The 25,309-nt window shown below is 33.6% G+C and overlaps 1 protein-coding gene across 6 annotated transcripts in view; it reads right to left on the bottom strand.

The window, feature by feature from the left end:
• Positions 1-2,168: 2,168 nt before the first annotated feature.
• The window catches only part of LOC145254687 (18S rRNA aminocarboxypropyltransferase-like), a 70,255-nt gene continuing 47,114 nt past the window's right edge, over positions 2,169-25,309 (bottom strand). For all 6 annotated transcript variants that reach the window (XM_080113345.1, XM_080113341.1, XM_080113342.1 and 3 more), the window contains 5 exons: positions 17,622-17,817; positions 15,390-15,583; positions 10,381-10,560; positions 7,040-7,103; positions 2,169-2,459 (listed from right to left, as the gene is read on the bottom strand). In XM_080113345.1, the coding sequence (XP_079969471.1) occupies positions 2,189-2,459; positions 7,040-7,103; positions 10,381-10,560; positions 15,390-15,583; positions 17,622-17,770 (858 nt within the window). In that variant the 5' untranslated portion in view covers positions 17,771-17,817 and the 3' untranslated portion in view covers positions 2,169-2,188. The remainder of the gene's footprint in view (positions 2,460-7,039; positions 7,104-10,380; positions 10,561-15,389; positions 15,584-17,621; positions 17,818-25,309) is intronic.

Here is a 25,309-nt window from a genome sequence, read left to right as displayed (position 1 = left end):
CTGATAAATGTAGGTTGTGTGGTATATCACACATTGTTAGTGCATGTTCTATACTTGCTCAAAAAGAATTAAAACGTCGCCATAACAAAGTTTGTACAAATCTGCACTGTAGTTTGTGCCAAAAGTTTGGAATCTAAATGACGGATAAATGGTACCAACATCACCCAGAAGGGGTTGTGGAAAATTAAGATGTTAAGATTCTCTGAAATTTCATGATTCAGTGTTCAGGAAACCGGATGTTGTAGTTGTGAACAAAAAGACAAATGAATGCCAAATTATTGTTGTTGTTTGCTCAAACGACATCAACTTACCATCGTGCCAATAATCGTAGGTGCGTTTGGCTCAATTCCTGATCTTATGAAACAGCTGAACTCTTTGGGAATCAGATACAACATCACCGTACTCCAGAAGTCAGTTCTGCTTGGCTCAGCCAACATTCTACACCAGGTGCTTTCCATATAATTGACTATTTGACTATCATCACTAGCTTTGATATAAGAGTTCAAAAAAAAAAACAAAAAAAAAAACTGTGAAGTTAATGGAGGAGGAGGAGGAGGAGCACCACCAGCACCAGTAGATATTTCGTCGGGGACACCAAACCAGCTATCACCATTTAGAAAACAAGGGAAGTAATGCAACAAAGAAATGTCTTGATAAACATGCCGGAATACCGAAAAATATCGAATAAAAATACGAAACTGTGACTGTGAAACAAAAGATCAATTATTGGCGTCCATTTTTATTTGCAAGAACATGTTTTTATTGATAGAATACAATTTTTTTATTCTTCCGTTTATTTATTAATTTCATTTATTATTTCACGATGGGGAAGGATAAACCCAAGAATAGTGGTGGTTCCGACGGAGGGGCCAGATCTGCGCATTGTCAAAAAAGTTGCGGCAAAATAAATTTGATGAAGTACAAACTTTTTCTCAGCATTTAAACTATGAAACTGCATCCGATGGTTTGTAAATTTTTCAGATTAGGTCCACCTCCACAATTTTCTTTTAAATGACAACTTTGAAGCTCTTCGACTATGCTGAATACGAAAATCACATTGAAATTTTGAAGAAATAAGTAGTTATTGAGATATAAAAAGCTGTATTATGCATTGTATTCTTTGGCGGCCATCTTTTTTACACGTGTGCGCAAGCCATAAACAAATCTACTCATCTATGACTGCCACCTACCGGAAACACTTTTCTGTGATTGCCCCCCCCCCCCCTTCTACTTAGCAGAAAAATCCACTTTTCTGAAACTGAGAATGCCCTCTTCCCCCAAGAAATGGTGCCCATAAAACTCATCTCTGGAAAACTCGTACCCGGAAAGCTTGTCCCTTCTTGCTAGGTAGGAAAACTGGTCCCTTGTTTATTCGATAAGAGATCAGTTTTCCTACCTAGCAAACAATGAATTTGGTCAACATTTTGGATTTTGACAGCAGATAAAATAATTTATTGTCTAAAATTGAAAATATAAAAACAATTATTTATGAAAATCAGTTTTTAAGAAATGGAGAAATAAAAAAAATATTTGGTTTTGAAAATATTCTGAATATAAAAGTATTTACAATTTACAAATTTTATTAAAATAAATAAATAAATAAATAAATAAAAATCACATGAAAATATTTTACTTTTTTCTTTTTTATCATTTGACAATTTACAGTTTTTTGTTGTTAAATTTTTTTTTTTACAATAAAAATTTTTTGCCGCTGTTTTACAAGTCGTTAACTGTTCAGAGGGAGACAACTCTCTTTTACTAAGAGTCATCCTTTTTATAATCTTTAATGTTAAAGACTAATTTTTTAAAAAAACTTACCATAACATTTTTTAATTAAAAAAAAAAACAAATTGCTACAGCTTCCTTTTTAAATGTTTTCATCTGATGAAAATATCGTTGGTTCATTGGGTTTTTTTTTTTAATTGTCACGTACATACATTTTGTATTAATATTGTTATCAACTTTGTTACATTAAAAAAATTTGTTGCAGCTTTTTTTTTTTAATCTTGATTAATAAAAAATACCGAGCGTCCTAAATTATGAGATGAAGAAATGAAAGAATCTCTTAGTAAAAGAGAGTTGTCTCCCTCTGCAGAGTGAACCATAGTAAAACAATCAAAATTTTTTTTTTTTATTAAAAAAATTGGATTAAAATTTATTTTTATTTATTTATTTATTTATTTATAATTCATCCATCGATTCCTTGTTTGAAAGGAACTTCTGTTATTGACAAACCCGAAAGATTTACAGATTCGATTTCTGTTTGTTTTTTAGAAATTGTCTTTGTATTGTTTTTGGAGTTCTTTTTTTTCTTTCCTTCACTTTCTTCTCCCTCCTCTTCACTTTCTTCTTCCTCTTCTTGTTCACTTTCTTCTTCCTCTTCTCCTTCACTTTCTTCTTCCTCTTCTCCACTTCCTTCCCCTTCTTCACTTTCGTCTTCTTCCTCACTCTCAGAGTCCCTAAAAGAAAATTAAAAATATATTTTCTAGCTCAACGGGACCCCCTCCCCTCCAACACACATACACACCAACAAAACGAGGGAAAGGGAAAAGAAAAAAAAGTCTTGCTCAAAAGATATTTTTAATTTTCAACTTTTCAGGTAAGAAAAAAAAAATTAATTTAAACAAAAAAAAAACGTCTTGCTCAGAAGAAATTTTTAAATTTTCAGCTTAAAAAAAAAAAAAAAAAAAAAATGATACTATTCATGATAAAATTGAAATTTACATTTTAATTTCTATTTTAAATATTTATAAATGGTTAACGAGACCTGTGGAAATTCCACAGCGAACTCTTTCATATGTAAAATATTGATGTTGACATTCTGTAAATGTTCAGCAAAAATGAAGACGCCCTAATATTTTTGTAGCTCTTTTGTTAAAACTGCAAACGTAATTATCTAAGCTAGCAAGGACGCCTGACGTAGCTCGGTCGTAAAATAAGCTTAAATATATTTTATTTAATACAGATTTTGTATATATTATTATAGTCAATTTTTTTATTGATTTTTATATATTATAAAGTTGTGATTTCAAAAGAAAAAAAAATGTACCAATATGACTTAAGTTCATCAGTTTGAATCGAAACTGAAACCAAAACTTATGAAGAAAAAAAAATATATGTGTATATATATATATATATATATATATAACTTGAATTCCTTCAGCTACAACGTTGAGTATTCAGGTCCTTCCACCTCCATTTTATTTCATATCGTCGGATTTAATCCAGCTCAACAATCATATATATATATAACTTGAATTCCTTTAGCTACAATGAAAATTGAAACTCAGACTTATGAAGAATTATTGGTAAAATTATTTATTAAAAAAAATAGATGATTTGTGTGCTATCAGCTATAATCGAAATCGAAACCAAAACTTATGAAAGATTCTTGGTAAAATTATTACAAGAAATGGAATAACAATTAACAGAAAGTCACTCGGAAGAAAAAAGATGTAAGCGTGGCACAGAAAATAACGCACACGTTATCGCATTAATATATAGATGCTTCATAAGACGTAAACATTTCTTTCAAACACGTGCCATCAAGCACAGCACATCGCCCAGACTTGACTTTTACTTTGATGGACATTTCCAATCTCAATAAAAGCCCCACACCCCTCCCTATCCATGGGATTTATACTAAAAAAAATGAAGAAAAATAAAAAAAAGATACAAAATAAATATATTTTTTTTTAACAAGGGAGTAACCACTTATTAAGGCTCAAAGACCACTCGAGGATAAGGGTTAATGAATGTAAGGTGATACGATAGTAATCATTAATGGTAGAATTTGGATTATCTAAGAGGACGGCTCAACAAGAACTTGTTTACATTGGACTTGAAGGCTATCATATTATAATCGGCCAGGAAGCAGGCCAGTGGAACAGTGTTCTACAGGTTGGGCAGTTCTAGGAAAGAAGGCTTGTTCATGGAATCTGTGATTCGATTTAGACACAGATACAGAAATTTTTGATAGTGGTTGCAGCTAGACGAGTGATTTTTGTAAAGGTTTTGCAAACGGGAGGGGACCATAGAATGAAGCTCAGACAAGCACTTGCTATAAAAATAACAATAGAGCAGAGACATGCTCGCAACGTCTGTGGAAAACAGGTTGCAGGGAAGAGAAAAGGGCATCACTTACTAAGGCTTTTAAGCCAGTTTTGAACTCTATCAAGGTAAGATTGCTCAGCTGTGGCAACAGTGCACCATTTAAAACGTACTCGGCTCTTATACAGATAGAGGATTGCATTGGCAGTGAGATAATTACTGAAGCAGAAGAATGATCCAATCATTTTTTCAGCAATATTGGTAACAGATTTGATGAACGTGTTCGATTGTAAGTCAGGAATAAAGATCAGTCCCAGAAGCTTTCCCAAGACGAGAGCCATTCATTTCAATTGGGACCAGATGGGGGTCAGAACGATTATGATGAAAAGAGAGAAGCTTGGTTTTCGATGCGTTACAATTAACCAGTCACCTTTTCCTCTAATTAACCACATTCTCAAGATCAGAAGAGAAAGAATCAGAAAGATCTTGGGTCATTGCTGGCCTTTGAAGTGTTGCCATAGATTGTGGTTTCGTCTGTATGTAATGATCTAAGAATGTGATTTGGGAGATCATTGATGAAGAACAGGAAGAGAATTGTACTTCGGATGGAACCCTAAGAGATACCAGCATTGACACTTTGAGCTTCTGATTTCAGCCCATTAACGATTATTCTTATAAGCCTATCAGAGAGAAAGGATTAAATAACTGAGAGGAGATTTTCAGCTATTCCATAGCTGAAAATCTTGTGAAGTAGACCTTTATGCTATACCCTATCAAAAGCCTTGGATATGTCAAGAGCTATTAATCTAGAAACAAAGTCCCTGTCGAGAATTTATTAATCCCGTGTAATAATACACTTAGCAAATCAGCTGTAAATCTCGCAGAATGGAAACCATATTGCATTTCACTGAGTAGGTTATTTCTGCTGAGGTGGTTGACCACTTCTCTATTTATCACAAATTTCAGCAACTTACTCATGAGTACAGCTGTGACAACAGCATATTCTTTTCATTCTTTTGACTCTCAAGTATATATCCGACGTAGTTAGACACAGTCAATCAACTGAGAACCACATCAGTCTATACAAAAACATAAGATATTAACAGATATATACTCAAGAGTCAAAACAATGAAAAGAATATGCTGTTGTCACAGCCCTACTTATGACGCACAGGAGACCAATTGGTCTGTACCGAAAGGCAGATAACCGATCTCCAGAATTTTAAATATGGTGTAGGTTGATGAAGTTTTCTAGGGAGAAAAAATACAAAAAATAACAAAATACAAAAAAATAAAAAAATGCAAAAAAATAAAAAATACAAAAAAAAAAATAGATAAAAATATGAACTAAATAAAAATACAAAATAAAGAAATAAATAAAAAAACAAAAAATAAATAAAAATACAAAAAAAAAAGAAGAAAAACTAGTGTTGAGACAATTGGAATCGAGAATCTGAAAAATTGGAATTTTTGGAATATCGAAAAAAATTGGTGCCTATTTTCCGATGCCAAAACAGTTCTTTTAATTGTCTTTTTTTTTTTATTTTATTTTGTTTAAAGCAAAATCTTCCATTGCTGGGAATAATGATAAAATAAATATTTATTGATTTTAAATTACCAATAAAACTAAAATCGATAGATCATCCCCCCACAAATGTATTTTTACATTTGAGCAAATATCTGCACATTTAACATGTTTTCATGGTAACCGAAAGAAATAATTTCTTTATAATTAAATATTTAGAGATTTATACAGACTCGGAACTGGAAAAAATATTGGAATCACTATCTCAAACCCAAAATATTCTGAGATATGCCGCCAAAGGATTTCATCTGGGATTTAGATCCCTGAAAAAAGGAGTTCTTTCTTTTGCAATAACTTGATTGAGATGAATCAGCTTCATGGCGTTTAAATGGATGGAATACTGTTGCCATATCTGGGCAGGAGCTGCTAAAAACAGCCTATCCTGCCTTGACAGAGTACAAAATAGACTTCGTGGCTTAGTGGGGGATGCCCTTTTCTCTACCCTGCAACCTCTCTCCCACAGAAGAGACGTTGCGATCCTATCCTTGTTTTATCGTTATTTCCATGGCAGGTGCTCGCCTGAACTCCAATCTCTGACCCCCCCTCGCCAGTCTTTCACGAAAAACACCCGTCTAGCCGAATCCATTGTGAAAAATTTCCCCCACTCTATATCTGTGCCTAAATCAAAACACGGATTCCATGAACAAAGCTTCTTTCTTAGAACTGCACGCCTGTGGAACTCTGTTCCGTCTGCCTGCTTCCCACCGGACTACAACTTGGATGTCTTCAAGTCCAACGTTAACAAATTCCTAATGAACCGCCCCCTTAAGTAAACTTCATCAAATCTCCACACTAACGTAATGTACTTGCAATAACCCTTATCCCTGAGTGGCTTCCGGGCCTTGATAAGTGGTGATCACTGTGTAAAAAAAAAAAAAAAAAAAAAAAATCCCTCTGTATTAAAAACAAAAAATAAAGAAAAATCTGTGTGATGTACGTAATCATGACAGAAAATATCGTAAACCAAAAATCATGTAAATTGATCCAAAAGTTTTATTTTTAAATAAGAAAATCAAATCAAGTGAACAGCGATGATATCACAATGACATCTTCAAAACAAGGGAGATAACTTTATATAATTCAAACTTGCATGATTTTAGAAAGCCGTTCTTAACATAGAGACATTGAAAAAAACTCAAATTCACTTTAAAATGATTTTCTTTATAAAAATAACAGTTGATAAATTTACATGATTTTTGGAATATGATATTTTCATTTTGTCATGGGTATGTACATCATACAGATTTTTCTGTATTTTCTTTTTTTAATATAGAAGGAATTCTGAACAAGTATCATCACTAAAAAAAAAAATCTGCCCCTTGTAGTTTCTTTTTTTTTTAATGAAAAACAAAAATTATAAAAAGTCATTTATAAAGTTTGTACATCGATTGATTCTTTACTTACGTCGAGTAAGGGTTGTTGATCCCTCGATTCGGGTTGAAGTTTTCTAACGAAGTGTCGAACATATCTGAAAAGAAAAAAGAAAAAAATTTGCAAATGGAAAAAGTTTTGTTTTTTTTACAAAAACTTAATTAGTCACTCCCACACACTTTTTTTTTGAGTCATCACTCAATTAAGCATCAGTCCATTACCTCATAAATTTTTTCTTTAAAACTCCTTTTCACTACAAACAAGGTATTCTGCCACGTAGATGTAAGGACTGCTATTTAGGATAATATGGGAAATTGAGTAATGAGATGTCTAACTCTTTACATCAAGTAGCTTTATGCTTCGTCTAGAGCGACTACCACACCACTGCCTTCGAGAGAGCCAACGTCATAATCATCAGGGTCTTGATCATGAAACACCAACTGAAATGGTCTAGCTATGTGGCTCGCATGGAGGACACCAGACTTCCGAAACAAGTGCTCTTAAGTCAACTAATGCAGGAAATCGACGCCCCCCCCCCCAGGCCACCCGCTACTTAAATTCAAAGACCAGGTGAAGAAACCTCTAGGTGAGACTAATATAGATCCAAACACATTTGAATGGAGGAACAGAGTCAAAGTGGGTACAAGCAAATTCAAAGAAAATAGAAGAGCCAATCTAATAACCAAACGGCAACAAAGAGTCCTTAGAGCCAACCAATCACAATCACTCCCCACAATACAATGTGACCAATGCCCCCCCCCTCCCACCAACTATTCAGAGCCCAAATTGGTTTTTCCAGCCACAAAAAGACTCGCCATCCTAATAATGACTAAAATTCTTACGAAATTAATAAAACTTTCTTTTCTGCTTTTTTTTCTGTATTGGACTTGTGAACTATGATATTCAGACACAAATACATACCACTGCTGATGACAATGACAAGAGCGACAATATATGCATCATTTTATTTATTTTTTTTTTTTATTTTCAAATTTTATTACTTTTCAGAAAAAGTTTTATAAATGGCAACCATTTTGAATATTTACGCAAGGCAAACCCAAATTTAATTAATCTTTCAAACAAGAGAAGATAACTCCGTCATGATTTAGTCTACAAAATGGTCGCCTGACTCCTTCCATTCGAAAGTTACTTTTTTTTTAAAAACTCTTTTTCAATCCAAACAATGCATATTGCCACTTGGATGCAATGAATTATTATTTGGGATCATTTTTAACAGGGAATTGTGGGGTGTTGAGCAGCAAGATGTTTGTTCACATTACATTAAAATTTCTGTACATCAGTAGAGTCAGAAAATGGGGGTGGGGGATTCCAAAATCTCTATATTGTGCTAGAAAATTAGCCACACCAGAGAGTATCCTATATCTTTATAAGTTACAATTCATCACACAGTATTGTGTTCCACAGACGGACAATTCTAGGAATAAAATGGAATTTTCATTCAGTTTTGGGCACAAAATAAATACTCTCAATGATAGTGATACCATGGTTGAGGGGATGGCACAGAACAAATAAGAAATTACTATTTGGGATCATGTTTAACAGGGAATTGTGGGGTGTTGAGCAGCAAGATGTTTGTTCCCATTACATTTAAATCGTCTAAGGAAGCAGTTTCGCAAAGAAACAACAGGTCAAGTTTCATCTCTTGTAATTGGTTGGAACTTAGATCTCTGGTAGTTGGGGACCACGTTGGAAGTTGGGGTTCTGAGTTTAAACCTTTTAAAATTGTTTTTCATGCTCATGATGTGGTTGAGAAGTTTTGTGGAAAAGGACAGAGAATTGAATACACACACATATATAATTCTTTTAATCACATAAATATATTAAGATATAATTTTATGCATGAATTTTCAGTAGTTAGCTAGGTAGTAATTTATGAAAATATATATGGCAATTAAGCTACACAGAATATTCCGCGTTTCATTCTCATGAGAATTTGTCAGGCTTATGCATCAGCCTGACGAATTTTCATGAGAATGAAACGCCTTAATTGCCATATATATTTTCATAACTTCCTCTCTCTCATATATATATATATATATATATATATATATATATACACTTAGTTATATTTTTGGAAAAAAGATTCCAGCAGATTGCTCTATTATAAGGGAAAAATTTTCGAAAATAAGAGCGTAATATTTATATTCTTATTTTCAGAAAGTTTAGATGAGATAAGTCATTGTTACCATCGGTTTCAAATCTGATAATCGGGGCCATTTTTGATACCCATATCAAGCCCTCTTCATATGAATATCAGTTGTCTCTAATAACAGACAGGGTCCCAAAGGGAATCTCAAATATAATAGATCTTGCACGATTGACTAAACACCAACCTCCGTCCTATTGCCACAATGTTGCATCCCCGTTACTGTTTCAGAAGAATATGCTCCGATTTACTCATAGCACTTGTGCATCTCCCCCTCGACATACTCCTGACCAACCTACCAAGCAATAAAATCCTACCCCTTCACTGTTGATGCTGGAAAGTCTTCCATTCTAACTGAAAAAGAAAAAAAAAAAAAACATTTTTCGGACGCCTCCTTGCCACTCCTGACTTCAACTGTAATCTTTATCGTAAGTTCTCTCTATATCTCTCACAGCTGTCAAAAAGTCATCTGTGCTTTCCCATTCGTCCTTTTCACGGCCATCATCGTTCTTAAATGCAAATTAATAAGCCATCTACAGACGAAAGTTTTTCTTTTCTCTTTTCTACCTTGATTCCATCACCCGACACAATAAACAGAGGCGCCGTCGCTTGTGTACGTCACGTTTTGCATTATTTTTGTGACATTGATAAATTTTATCAGCTGAAGATGATTTGATGAAGAATTGAAAGTGTTCATGATACACATAGAACAATAATTAATTTTTTTTCATTTTGATAAGAATAAATTAGAAAATTCAAAAAATAAAAATAAACTGGTAAATTTTTATGATGTGCCCCAGCATATTATAAACACCCCAACCTCCCCATGTTAAGAACGGCTTTCGGAATAAACACCCCTTAAACTTGAAAGCCATTCTTAACATGGGGTGGTTGGGGATGTCTATACTACACTGGAGCAGATCGTAAAAAAATACCAATGAAAGGTTTAAGCCGCAATAGAAATGAATGTGCTGGAGAGCGGATTCAGTTTTTCATTTAATCCATAACTGGGATTTTGACAGGTACTGGATCAGAATAAACTCGGGAGTAATATCAATGAAGGTATAACTCTCCATATTAAAGCGTTACTCCCCAGATTTGCTGGAAGATCCATAAAAAAAAAAAAAAAAACATTTTTAACCACTGGATCTTAAATTATACTAAAAAAATTTTTTGTAATTTAAAAAAACGGAAAAATTTTTTTTACCAATTTTGTCTCGTTTTTGCTTGTCTTCGTCCAATTTACAGAGAAAATCATTTTGACTTTTAACGACATCGGAACTACAGCGGCAACTTGCGTACGCCTCCAATAAATCTTTGTTGAGTTCAAAGAAATTCAAACCCCATTTGAACTTTTTTAATAAAGTTTCACCGATTTCTTTAAAACCTGGAAGAAAAAAAAACAAAAACAAAATTAAAAACTGTGGCAAATGTCTTTTTTACAGAGAGACTTGGTCAAATCTTTGAAAATATTATTACGTAAATTTAAATTGAAAATTTAGAAGAGCAAATAATGTTATATAAATTAAAAATTTTTTGTATTCTGAGGTTTTCGTTGTTAAAACAAATCCAAATATTGCAACAGAATAAAGACAATAAAAAAGAATGTGTGCAACAGACAGAAGAGCACGGTCAAGAAAACGGTTGAAAGCACGTTAGAGACGTAGACGACATTCGAGAGGACAGATGCTAGAAAGGAGAAGACAATTGTGTTTTATACGGGAAAGTATCTGGAAATAAATAATATAAATCTTACCTATCTGTTTAAATGTATGTATGTATATATGTTTGTTTGTCTGCCTAAAACCTTTGACAGAGGCGACAGATTTTCACGAGATCTGTATCGTTTTGAAAGTCGACCCTTCGGACGACAAATATTGAAAAATTGACTAAAAACATTAATTAGTTCACCCTCAACTGGGCACTTTTATACAAGGAAGGGGTTGCTTTTTTTCTCCGATATTTTCAAAAGTCATCCCCTCTTTTCGATTGACTAGTCTTAATTTAAACATTCGTCACTTCCGGTTTGGCAATGGGCACAACAGCAAAGACGTCATGTATTTTTTCACATTCTTTGCCTCATTCGCAGTACAGGTTCGAGCCTGCCTGCCTACCACTTTTTTATTTTTTTTTTTTTTGCTCAACACACCCCTCCAAACACCGGGGCAATGCCGGACACCTAGGTTAGTTAAGAAAAAAGTTATTATTTGTCCTATGTTCCTTGCGATGTACTATGTCTATTTTTTAAATCAAGAAATTTCTTCTTTACTCTTGATGTGCTTAACATAGCTATACCTTTACCTGTATAAAATAGCGTCATCATGGAGATGATCATCAGGTCAAATTGATCATCTCTAAATAGCATGATCTGTAGAAATTCCATGGAATGAGGAATATATTTCCTTGAATATACTGACATGCTGAAGTTTAAATTTAACGCAAACCGACATCTCACTCATCTCCCCAAAACGTGACCCCAACTAGTGCCCCTTATGCCCACAATTTGGGGTGAACGTTAGTAAACAAAAAAAAAAATATATATATACACAGTCATTTTGAGTTATTTCCCCTTTCATCATAAGATTATTGGGTATTTGTACAGTTTAATCAAGACATTAAAAAATTAAAATATCAAAAAAATGTTATATTGTACATATCCATTTTAGACTGAAGTTCTTTGAAAAAAAATTTCATTTAATTTGATAGAGTATTTTTTTTTTAAAGCGAAAAAACAATTTGTCATGATACCGATCAAAAGGTAGCCATGTTTTGAGTTTTACGAAGAAAAGCTATTATTTAACATGAGGAGGAGGGGAGATGTCAGAGTTATCTCCCCGTGGCGTGTTCTAAAAATCCCAACATGGCTATCTTGATTGCGCTGTCATAAAAAACATGTTTTTCCGCTGTAAAAAAAAAAAAAAAAAAAAAAAAAAAATTACGCAATCAAATTAAGTGAAATTTTTTTTTCGGGAACTTCATTCCATAACGGATACGTACAATATAACTTTTTTTCAATATTTTAATTTTTTAATGTCTTGATTAAACTGTACAAGTACCGATTATTCAATTATTCTAAAATATTGGCGAAAAAAGTGATTCCTCCTTATAGAAACCTGTCCAGTTGTGGGTGAAGGAATTAATGTTTTTAGCCAATTTTTCAATATTTGTCATCCAAAGGGTCAAGCTTCAAAATGATACCGATCTCATGAAAACCTATCGCCTCTGTCAAAAGTTTTAGGCAGACATACATACATACATACATTTAAACAGACAGGTGAAATTTGTATCATATATGACTATTTCATTTAATCACATAAATTAATTTACGAAAATATAATTTTATGCCTAAATTTTTCAGTATTTATCCAAGAGGGAGACACTCGTGGTAGATGCCCCAGTCAGCCAACGAATATCAAAACACAGTTATATATATATATATATATATATATATATATATATATATAAACAAGTAGTTAATAAAACATGTTAAAAAACACTTTGAAAAAGAGTTAAGAACATTTAATTTTAAAAAGGAAGCACAAAATAAGTGGATATTTCTTAATCCATGGAATTTCGAAGAAATACTTTCCTTCTCATTGGAAGGTAGGATTTAGCAAAATATGGGATCGGATTTTGCTTGCAAAAGTATTTAATGAAACTACAAGTCATAGATCTTAGTTAAGCAGAGGGAATAGGTTGAAGAAAAAGGTGATTTCACGTGAATGGATAGTCTGGTAAAGGGTAAAATATCCAATTACGGTATATATATTTATTCAGTTTCCTTATAATATATACCAAATAATATATACAAATATATATATATATATTGTCATAGGAGAACATATTTTCTCCTATGATTGGATTAAGAAATATATAAATATTTCTCATAATATAAATATGTTTATTGATATATTAATTAAAACATAAAGACGTTTCTAGAATGTCGTTATTTGTAAAAATAAATAATAATCGGCGTCTATAAATATAAAAAGGCATAGAACGCCTTTTTGTTCTTTTTTGGAGTCTCTAGAAGGTTCCAGGAAATTCTTAAAAAACTCATATAAAAGAAACGCTTTTGGTGGGTAAAGTCAGTTTGTGTCATATTTTTGGGGTGTACACATAGGCAACCAACGTCCGAATTCCGGCTTCCTCATAAAGGCCGTAAAAAAACAAAAATCTCACTGAAGGAAGAACTGCTCTTTGGATTCTGGTAAAGTTTTTATTTATTCTTCGAGTTTGTTGACCGAGAAGCACATATACGTAAAAAATTCACTAAACAAAACATCTCAAAACACAATACATTAAGAAATACTTTCTTTATGATCTAAGGGAGATCATTTATTAGCGAGTTGTCGCCCTTCAAAAAATAATAATCTTTTCTTTTTTTCTTGTTAATTAATTTTTTTTAATAAATTTCTTTTTCGTTAAATCTTTTTCTTTTGTTTTAATTTTATTACATGTGGGTGCTGATAAACCCCTAGACCATACGAGCTATGATCGGCACACATATGTAATAATATATATATATATATATATATATATATATATATTCAGTTTCCTTTTTATATATACCAATCCTTATTTAAGAAGCTCAATGTAATCACAGAGCATAGAATAAATGACAAAAAATTCGTATAGAGTGGACACGTAAACATGCAATAGATAATAATTAATAATGTTATTTAGCAAACATGGATATATTAATTAATATATAAATAATAATAAATTAAATTACTAAATAGAACATTTCTGGCAGAATATACCAAAATTAATTTAATTTTTTAATACAAATATGTGGGTTTTAGTGACTTTATTTCTAAATTCAAAATGGCGTAATGTAAACAAACTATAAGATATTTGCAACTTCTCTTCCAATTTTGCGGATTTTTTAAACCATGTCCAAATGCATTTTATTACCTTTTAGTGGATTGACTGTTGCTATTTCTTCTGATGAGTTGAGCGCCAAAATAGATTCACTGATTGATATAATAATTAAGTGATTGATTGTGTGCTACGAAACAGATACTGTAAAGAATTGTAAGTGTAAACTGTATTAATGGAATCAACTGTAAGATGGTCAACATCGTGAAGTTTGGAATATAGACTTTTGTCATTTATTCATTATATATATATATATATGTGTGTATTCAATTTGTCTTTACATAAGCAGTAATGTGTTGCTACACTGTCATGAGCATGTTTTGGACTTCTAGTGTTTAGTAACTAGAGACCTCTTCAGACAACAAACGCTTATTTACTAATTACTAAATAGAACATTTCTGGCAGAATATACCTAAATGAATGGAATTTGTTAATACGAATGTTTGGGTTTTAGTGACTTTATTTCTAAATTCAAACTGGCGTAATGTAAGCAAATAAGGTATTTGCAGCTTCTCTTCCAATTTTCGGATTTTTTAAAATCATGTCCGAATGCCTTTTATTACCTTTTGGTGGATTGATTGTTGCTATTTCTTCTGATGAGTTAAGGGCAAAATAGATTCACTGATTGATATAATTATTAAGTGAATGATCTTGTGCTACGAAACAGATACTTTTCAAGAAGCGCAAATGTCAACTGAATTAAAGGAATAAATTGTAAGATGGTCAACATCATGAACTTTGGAATATAGACTTATTTATTCATTATATATCATGGTAATAAAGAGACCATATTTATTGTTACTTACCATAATGAAATTAGTAAATGTAGAACAGTTGAGGTAGCAAGTTCAGTTCAGAAGAGAAGCTCAAAAAATATGGAAGGAGGATGGACTTGAAAGGATAGTTCGGAAGTCAATTTCTAAAAGTCGCTGAACATTATTTAAAAAAACATGTTAAACCGATGATAATGAGACGACCAAGACAAAGGAAATAGAGTTTTTCAAAAGTTATTTCCCTTGATTCGTTACCCATGACGTTACTGAAGACCGTGGTTTCAATCCTACGCAAAAGAGGACACAGGATTAGCTGGCCAAAACAACAACTGTGGAAGGCAGTAATTACTGGGGATATAGTACAAGACCCAACATTCCTATCTCGTCGCAATTAATCACCTGAAAAAGGCCAAAGGATGAGTTGGCCGAAATGTGGTGAAAAAACAACTACGAAGATAATAGTCTGCAAAAGAATGAATACACCATTACATAGTTATCCCCCTTGATTCTTTACCCATTATATAGAGTTATCCCCCTTGATTAATTCCATAGAAAGGCTCACCTGTGATGTAAAGCGTGGCAGCAAAGGCCTCAACACACGACAGTTTACAAGGTCGTCCGTAGTTGATGGGATTGACGGCTACTAAATAGGGGAGTAACCGTGGATGCTTGCCTTTCATAGCACCAAAGGGCGTCACCTCCAATTTGGCCCAGGAACAATCGACAACAGCTACTCCAGATGAAGACACTAATTCCCTGCAAAAAAGACACGTGAAGAATTAACTAACTAAAAAAAAATGGATGGAGGAGGATTGGTTGGTGGGTTGTTTTTGTTTTACGGCATATCAACCTTTTTCAGGTTATTTAATGCCGAATCTAGTTATTTTGAGGAACGATTTTTAAAGAAGTATATATATTTTTTTTTTTTTTAAGTCTGATTCTATTTAACCCATAGTTGGGAACCTAACAGGTACTACCACTCCGGGTCAGAGTGGAGCTGGGAGCAATGGCAATTAAAGGGTGGCTCCACACTCCCCAAGGCCCGCAAGGTGGGGCTTCACCATCGGATATAGTTTTAGGTTATATTCAGGAACGTGATGGAGGAGGAAGAAAACCCAAAATCATATGCGATTTATCGTTGGTTCCACATACTAACATGTGTTTGATGGCTTTTAGAAAACTAGTATTTTTTTTTAAATGATATCAAAAATAAAAAATATTATTTCGACTAAAAACAATGCTATCTACTTGAAATATTGAAATTAGTTAAATACTAGAAGGCCGCCCGGCGTTGCCCAATCGTACAATACACCTAAACAGGATATTTTAATTCATGCAGATTGCGTATGCATTCTTATAGAATCAATCCTCTACTGATTATTATATATTATGAGGAATAATTTGTCCAGTGGACGAATTTGCAAAAAAATAAAAAAATAAAATAATGATAATGTTTTTCATCAAATTTCGTCTATGTTTGACGATGAATGCCCTGGAAAAGTCACTTCTGATTAATATTTAGTTTTAAAATATGCAAACAAAGAAATGATTTGTGGCGATTTTAAATGGTACCTATTCTTTTATTATAAATTGAACTCATTAATAAGAAAAAAAATTGAATAGGAGACCATTCGAGCTGTAGTCGAATGCTCTACCACTAGGCTATATCTCCAGATTATAATAAATTTGTCTTTTTTCAAGAAGAAATGATTTGCTGAAATTTTATTTCCCTTGCTAGTGTAATGTAAAATATTCCTCTAAGAAAGAAAAGAAATTTTTAAGATCATTTTTTTTTTCAATACTTATCAGATGAAATACTGTACAAAACATATCTAAGAACACTGCCAAACATATAAATTAGCTTTGTGTGAAATTTGCAAAAGATAGGCTCAGCCGTTTCAGAACCTATGAGAAAGGAACTCACACACACAAAGTGACTTTTATAGAAGAGTAGCGATGACTACATTATTCACATAAAACATCTACTTTCACGATTCAGTGATCTGCCAGGATTATTATGAAATGTGACTTAAACAAGGGAAGTAACTGTTTGGAATCTGTTTATGATTTAAGTATAACTTGCAATTTCTTCGAAAATAGAAAATAAAAAAATTCAATTTATATTCCTATAAATTTTTTTTTTGCTTATTGATATTCATATTAAAAACCATGTTTTCTATTTAAAAAGAAAATACAACTCTGAACAAAAACATTAACAACCCTGGTCACTAAAAACAAAGGCCAGATCTGAACAAAAGCATTAACAACCCTGGTCACTAACAACAAAGGCCAGATCTGAACAAAAACATTAACAACCCTGGTCACTAACAACAAAGGCCAGATCTGAACAAAAACATTAACAACCCGACGGTCACTACCTATGTACTACTTGTGTGGAAACTTTACACACCGAGCTTGGAATGCTACAACACCATCGGATAAAAAACCGAAACACTGACTAGTCATCTTCAACTATGAAGGACTGCGGGATCGAAATAAACAAAAGATACTGTAAAAATTGAATTTAACATGAAAATCCTGTCTAAAAAAATACAATGGTCTGTATTCTGCATAAATACCCAAAATTCTAAAATAATTCCCCCCCCCCCTTTTCACCACGTTTTTCAAGGTGTCCATACGTACTTGCCTAAAAAAAAAAAAAAAAAAAAAAAAAAGTAAAATTTCATTTTGGGGACAGATGGGCGATTTATTCGAGAGTGTTAATCTACAATAATATCGGTTTGTGTTTCCATAAGATCCAATCCTCTCTCTCCCCAATCCCCTTTGTTTTTACCTGTCCTCTGGGGAGACACACTGTTTTCCTTGTGGGGTCAAAATAAGTCCATTAAATCGCTTGTGCAAAGTCAATGTCTCCACAAATCCCATACGAGCCAATTTCCTTCCGGAACATTTCGTCGGATCACACTGTTCCATATCCCACATGGCTAAAGCAAACGGAATGGCCTCACCAGTTTTTCCAACATTTTTATCTGAAAAAAGATTAAAAAAAAGAAAGAAAAAAAAAAAATTAAAAACAAAAGAAATTTTTTTTGTGAATCTAGAAATAGCTTTTGACGGGGTGCAAAGTTGTTTGGTAGGCTTTGCATAAACCAGAGGCAAAGAGTGGAGGTTGTTCATGTAAAATTGCTTGAAGTAGTGTTAGAATTAACAGCACATTTAGTGACAGATTTAATGTTAATGTAGGAGTACATCTGGGTTCTTTACTGAGTTTGTTGCTTTTCATTTGTGATTAGAATCATTGTCCAGGGATTTTTTTTTTTTTTTTTTTTTTTTTTTTTACAAAAGAAGTCGCTACTTATCAAGGCCCACAAGCCATTTAAGAATAAGGGTTAATGACTGTACAGTGGTCAAAGGGAACATGTCATAGCAATCGTTAGTCATGGAAATTTGGTAAATTGGATTACTTAAGGGAACGGCCGGCTCTAGTATCTTGGCATGGTCGTACATGTCCCTCACTCCCTGCTCCTCTCTCTATTTCACTGCAGTGACTGCTGTCTATGCAATGTCGCAGCACACTATGGTACAAGACCAACAGTTTGAAGAATTCACATAATACAGATAAGCAACTTGTCGAGTTAAAAACTTTGAGGAATGCTATCGAAAATAAAGGTCTGAGAGTAAGTGTATCTTGGCATGGTCATGCATGTCCCCCCACTCCCTGCCTGATGGAGGAGTTAAATGTTATTTATAGCTTCCTCCTCCACTTTTGCGCGGGGGGAGGTCATGACTTTTAACTTACTATCTCTCCCTTTTCTTTCTAACTTTCTCCCTCTCTCTCTCTCTCTTTCTCCTCATCTGTGTCTCCCTGGTAGATACTGTAGGTTTTTGTTTTTTGTTTTATATTTTGTTTTTTTATATGTTTCGATTTTCACTCATTAAGTTATTTTATTTACTTTTTTTTTTTTTTTTAAATACAATTAAATTTTTCCATTGCACCACTGGACCTTCTGCTTCCAAAAGAAAACTTTATCAAGTACTCCCCCCCACCCCAACTCTCTATTTGTCCTTAAATCTAAACAAATTCTGTGAACAAAGCTTCTTTCCTAGAACAGCGACATCGCCTGATAATGCCTCTAGTTATTATAACTAGTTGACTGGAACATACTCATGATTGTGTAATGATACCTAAATCTGGTAATGTCACTAAATAAGGTTTGCGAGTGACGAGAAAAATAAGGCATTAAAAATGTTTCTTATCCTAAACATTATTACATGAGGAGTTATTTCTAGTAAAAAGCTAATTTGTTTTACCCATTGAAACTTGAAAAATGTACGATTAAAATGTGTAAACATTGAATGAGTAAAAAATCAACATGGCTGCCACTTGCAATTTTATAGACCAAAAAGTAGCCTTGACCTTGCAATCAAAAACAAAGATTGAGTCAAATGGAACAAATCGACATGACTTTAGTGAATCTGTCTAGTTTGTATCTTAATGCATTTATGTCGAGAGAGCGCATGGCACAAATAAATTCGTCGAACTCCTTTGCTGCATCGCGTGGGTTTAGTCTCCATAAATTATTTTTGATTTTAAGTTAAAACTAAATTTTACTTAAAAATAAAAGTTGCTTAAATTACAGAAAAAAAGTAATTAAAAAACAAAATTGTTTAAAAATTGTTTAACTTTATTTTTTATGCTTTTTTTTTGCATTTATATTACAGGAGTCAAAATAAAAGTTGTTTTAATTGTCATGAAATTATTTTTCATTTTAAATTAAAACTAAATTTTATTTTAAAATACGAGTTGCTTAAAAGTTGCTTAAATTATTTGTCATTCTTAAGTATAGAAAAAAATTTAATTTAAAATATTGTTTAAAAATTGTTTATTTTCCATGTTTTTTCATTGATTTATTTTGTATAAGTAAAAAAAAAAAAAAAGAAACTTGTTTTAATCGTCATGAAATGCATGCGACGCAGCAAATGATTTCGCCAAATTTATTTGCGCCACTTGAACTCTCCACATTAATTGATAAAGATACAAACTAAACGGATTCACCAAAGTCACGTTGATTCGTTCCGTTTGACTCAATCTTGGTTTTTAATCACAAGGTCAAGGCTGCTTTTTGGTCTACGAAATTGTAAGTGGCATCCATGTTGATTTTTACATATTCAATGTTTACACATTTTAATCATGCATTTCTCGAGTTTCAATGAATAAAATAAATTAACTTTTTTTTTTTTTTTTTTTTACATGAAATAACTCCTCATGTTATAATGTTTAAGATAAGAAACATTTTCAATGCCTTATTTTTCTTATATCATATTATAATTAATTGATAAAGATACAAACTAAACGGATTCACCAAAGTCACATCGATTCGTTCCGTTTCAATTCGATCTTGGTTTTTGGTTGCAAGATCAAGGCTACTTTTACTATATGAAATGGCAATCTTAGTTTTTGATCGCAAAGTCAAGGCTGTAACTTGGTCTATGAAATTGCAAGTGGCAGCCATGTTGATTTTTTTACTCATTCAATGTTTACACATTTTAATCGTGCTTTTCTCGAGTTTCGTTGGGTAAAATAAATTAACTTTTTTATATATGAAATGACTCCTCATGTAACAATGTTTCAAGATAAGAAATATTTTTAATGCCTTATTTTTCTCATGTCACCCACATTTAGTGACATTATACCAAAAGAACACAAGGAATCGTTTTTGTTGGTACGGACATGTACTGCATGTAAATAACATGGAAATGAGATTCAAGAGGAAGGCCCCTGAGATATAACCGACAGGATGGCCGGAACAAAGCTAATTAGGTAATTCTACACCAGGATCTTAAACTGGCCGGACTTCACATTGACCTTGACCAAGTATGGCGAAGAAAGTGATCCAGTCAGAACCATGCCCTGCGAGTTTAACACCGAAATAAAATGAGGAGCATTTAGCAACATTACCTTTTTACTTAGCCAGTAAAAATAAAAAAATTTTAAAAAACATATTTGTTTTCCTCATTTAAAAAAAAAAAGTTATGTTGTTAAATTTGTCAGGTCTTATTACAAAATACAATCGAGTTATCTCCCTTATATCCATAACAGCAACATTACCGTAAATCTATATATATAAAAGTGAAAATGTATGTATGTATGTACACTTTTCCTCGATGTCCACAAAAGGCTTCTTTCAGAGAAGCGCTTGCTCGGTTCAGAACTTCTTAAAACTTTTTATATCATCTATAAATTGTAATATCTAAGAGTTACCCACGGAGCTCACCTGTCTATTTAATTTTATTGACTTTCAAACGTTAATTATTCGACATGTCCCGCATTGACACGCATTACATTCAGTTTTCGGTATAAAAAAAAGCGAAACTCGACTCTATTCTAAAACTTTGTCAGGTCTTATTAAAAAATATAATCGAATTATCTCCCTTAGATTAATAACAGCGACATTACCGTAAATGTTTATGTAAAATCAAATAAAAAATTATATCTTGCTCTGTTGTGTTTGTATAAATCAACATATGTTATGTAGCGCAGTTCATATCTGAGACACATAATATAGAGGATGATAATGAAATTTATATACTGCTTACATCACGACGACGATCACGACTACGATTCCTGAGGATTTTATATTATTATTAATAAAGAGCTGAGACATTTATACAACAGTTCTTGTTGACAAAGATAGAGGAGAGATACTTTATTGATGATAGCGGAGGGGGACACATTATATAAAAAGAGCATGTTTAACAGAGGCTGAAACATTTATATTCTTGGTACATCTGTAGTATTGGGAATCCCAGCTTAAATGCTATATAGGTAGTTTGAAAAATAGAAAGTTATATAAGCATTTTGTTTTCCCATCAGTGAGTTGGCAGGGTCACAAAAGGTTAGGTTTGACAGGTATGAACCTAGAGAGAATGCACCGGAAATTAGGGGTGACACAGGAATTGTGGTTGTAGGCTTCCGGTTGACGACTACATGGGCTGAGAGTGGTTTAGGCAGCAGAGGAATGCAGATCGGGGATCCGGCCCTCCGACAACCAGGGTTCGAGATGATAGGCTCGCCTTGAAATAAAAGATTGAAGCTTCAAATCCATCTTATTGTTTATCGATGCATATGTCTGCAGTGACCACTCCCCACGAGATGGAGGCCAGTGCCCAAGAAGGCATTATCCGCTGGCCGAGGCAACCAGGTATGTACGCATTATACATGGCAAATACACGTCTCGAAGATTTTCAAGGCAAGAAACGGTGTAAGGATAAGAACACACACACACACACACACACACATATATATAACAGTGAACTGCACGTAACATACGTAAGACCATACATACACACCTAAGCCCATATATGTAAGAACACACACAGACTCGTAAAAGTAAACGAAAGTAAAAGTAAATGTTTAGTTAGTATTAAATAATTAAATAAATAAACACATAAAAGCTTTCAGTTAACACATCATGACAACTGTGATGGTAATTCTTTTACCATATTTATTAATACGGACAGTTCTTTTATGATTGATGGCGGAGGGGGAGGGATACATTATTGTTAAGAATGGCATTCTAAATAATGTTAATGTTTCAGTAAGGTGAGTAAACTACAGAAGTACCAAAAGTCGATTCAGAAGTGACCGCACTAGTGTCAAGGGAGTTATACAAAGTTCGTTTACAAGATTCATAGGCAAAAACATTTACCATTTCCTTTTGGTGGAATGCCGACAAACGAAGACGACAATTTACAAATAGATGATTTGTTATTCATACCAGCTGGATGATTGATGATTGTCAGGGATTCAAGCTTTTTCGATTACATTATCCTATCTCCCACCCACCCTCTCGCCTCCAAGAGGGCGTTAGCTCCCAGTGTATCTTTCTTGCACTTGATTTACAAGATATATTTGCCGTTGTAATTATTTTTCATAAGTCCTGTTTTTTCCTACAATTACTGAAATTATGGAGATCTTCCTAAGATTCCGGTTTCTTTTCAAGTCGTACATAAGATTTTATCTTTTCACTCTTGGCTCCGTTTAACCCAGCATCAATGGAGAAACTAACTTCCACAAAGGTTCCTTCTTCCTCCTTCTTGTGCCATATCACTATATTAGATATGATAGCTGCATTTTCTAGATATGTAGCTGTAGAAATTGCATAGTCATGTAGTGGATGGTGTAAGACTTATTTCCAACCGTTTTTTCCGGTAAACATGTTTCCAGGATTTGCTGCTGCATTTGATATTCGACTTTTTATAGATCGTCCAGTGATGTTTTTTTTTTTTTTTGCTCACTCCAAACAAGGTATAGTGCAACTAAATCGTAATGGGTTCCTATTTGGGACAATATTTGCCGGTATAGCATATAGGGAGTTGGGCAGCAAGATGTCTGTTCACATTACATTTGAACTTCTGCATGTCAGTACAGTCAGGGAAGCAGGGGAATGGGAGGGAATTCCAAAATCTAGCAGTTTGAGTGAAGAAGCTATTTAGTAGAAGGCTTTACAGCATCTAGGGGATCTCTACAGTGTGGGTGTGGGGGTGGGATTTTGCTGCTTGTCGGGTTTGTCGAGGGTATTTACGTCAAGAGTATACTAGTGCTTAGAGGTCATCCAAGCACTTACCATTAAAGTACTTGTAAAACAGTCACAGGAATGCCACATTTTGGCAACAAGACAGAGGTTGAAGTTTGGCTGACAGTATGGGACCTTATAGGTTGGGGACTCTTTTTTTTTTTTACCATATCTAGGACTATCTAGGACCAAGAGACTAGTGACAGATGCACCAGCCCAAATGTGACAACAATACTCCAGGCATGGGCTAATAGTGCCTTTGTAGAGGTACAGGATACTCTCAGGTGTGAATAACCTTTGTGGGGAAAATAGAGAAGGCTTACCGCAAAAAATGTGCTTGTGTCTGTCTGTCATGCGGTCTTTTAATGCCTACGGTCTCGAACAGTTCTCGAAAAACCGCATCTCACACGTGATTCTGAGGTGATCCGGGGCACCATAAAAGCAGGTTGCTGGGGGGAGTGAGCAGAAGCGTTTAGACCTGTGTAGAGTGAACATCAGACTTTTCTGAACTTGTTAACATTAGACTTGAAGGCAACGATGTTGTAGCTGGTCAAGAAGCAAGCCATCAGAACAGTGTTCCACAGGCGCGCAGTTCTAAGAAAGAGGCGTTTAAACTTGTGTAGACTGAATATCGTCAGACTTTTCCGAACTTGTTTGCATTGGACTTGAAGGCAACGATATTGTAGTCGGTTAAGAAGCAAGCCAGCAAAGCAGTGTTCCATAGGCGGGCAGTTCTAAGAAAGAAGCCTTCAGACCTGTGTAGAGTGAACATCGTCATGCGACTCGGACTTTTCCGATTCAACCTTCTAGCACAGTAGAGAGAGCCCGCCTTCCTCGCAGCAACCTTGGCGATTTCCTCAATGTATTTATTTCAATTAATGTTGTTGAGGAGCTTGACTGAAGTACTTTCAGGCAGTGTACCATTAGCCATGGCAATCAGTGGTTGAGAAGATTTCTGGTAATTATCAAAGGAAATGAGCTTAGTCTTGTAGGCATTGAACGTTAATATCCAGTTTTGGCGCCATTTCACTACAGACTGGAGGACTTTCTCTAGAGTTTTAGCCATTTCTTTAGATATGTATTTATTAGATTATAACATTTTAATTTGGGGAAGTTCAATAGACAAGTATTTTTCTGGATATTAAGACCTTTATTATCCAATGTAGTCACATGTTTTCACTGACGGCCATATTTTTTTCACATGCGTGTTACAAAACACTCCCTCCCTATGTTAAGAATGGCGATAGCTGCTGAAATTCATTTTAATACATTGAAAAAATATGTCAATATAGAGAAAACGACTTATGTGCCCCAAATTTGAATATGATATTCGTTTTCAGCATACACAAAAATCTATAAAAGTCATTCATTTAAAGGTGAGTGTTGAGTTTCAGTTAAAGTAAAAATTTCTTTTTAGTTTTAACAAAATTAATATGTGGTTTAATCTTTTGCGGATAATATAATAAAAAGTCTTTGCGTTTTTTGGGTTTTTTTTTTTTTTTTTTTTTTTTACTTTTAATAATTTCCTGATGATGCAGAAAAATAAGTCACCAATTTCTTCCATAAAATCAAGTAATCAAAAGGTGGTTTGAAGCTTTGGTAAGCAAACTAGAATATTAACCGACTCAGTTTAGCAATAAGTCTGCAGCAAACGGTGTTGGCTTAGATTTAGTCTCCGACATAAAACTTTCAGTGAGAGTTTCAGTTTCCCAAATTAATTCATTTATTCAATTATGTTTTTACTTCACTTATGTGAAAGTACAGAATTTATTTCAATTATGTGGAACTACAGAATAGTTAACAAAGCTACCCTCCTCATGTTAAGAATGGCATTCTAAATAATGTTATTGTTTCAGTAAGGTGAGTAGACTACAGAAGTACCAAAAGTCGATTCAGAAGTGACCGCACTAGTGTCAAGGGAAAACCTAGCCTCGATATGAAAATG

Source organism: Euprymna scolopes, chromosome 30 (genome assembly GCF_053919585.1).
Source record: "Euprymna scolopes isolate OS-2025 chromosome 30, ASM5391958v1, whole genome shotgun sequence".
Classification (NCBI taxonomy): domain Eukaryota; kingdom Metazoa; phylum Mollusca; class Cephalopoda; order Sepiida; family Sepiolidae; genus Euprymna; species Euprymna scolopes.
This window is presented reverse-complemented; position numbering and strand designations above follow the sequence as displayed.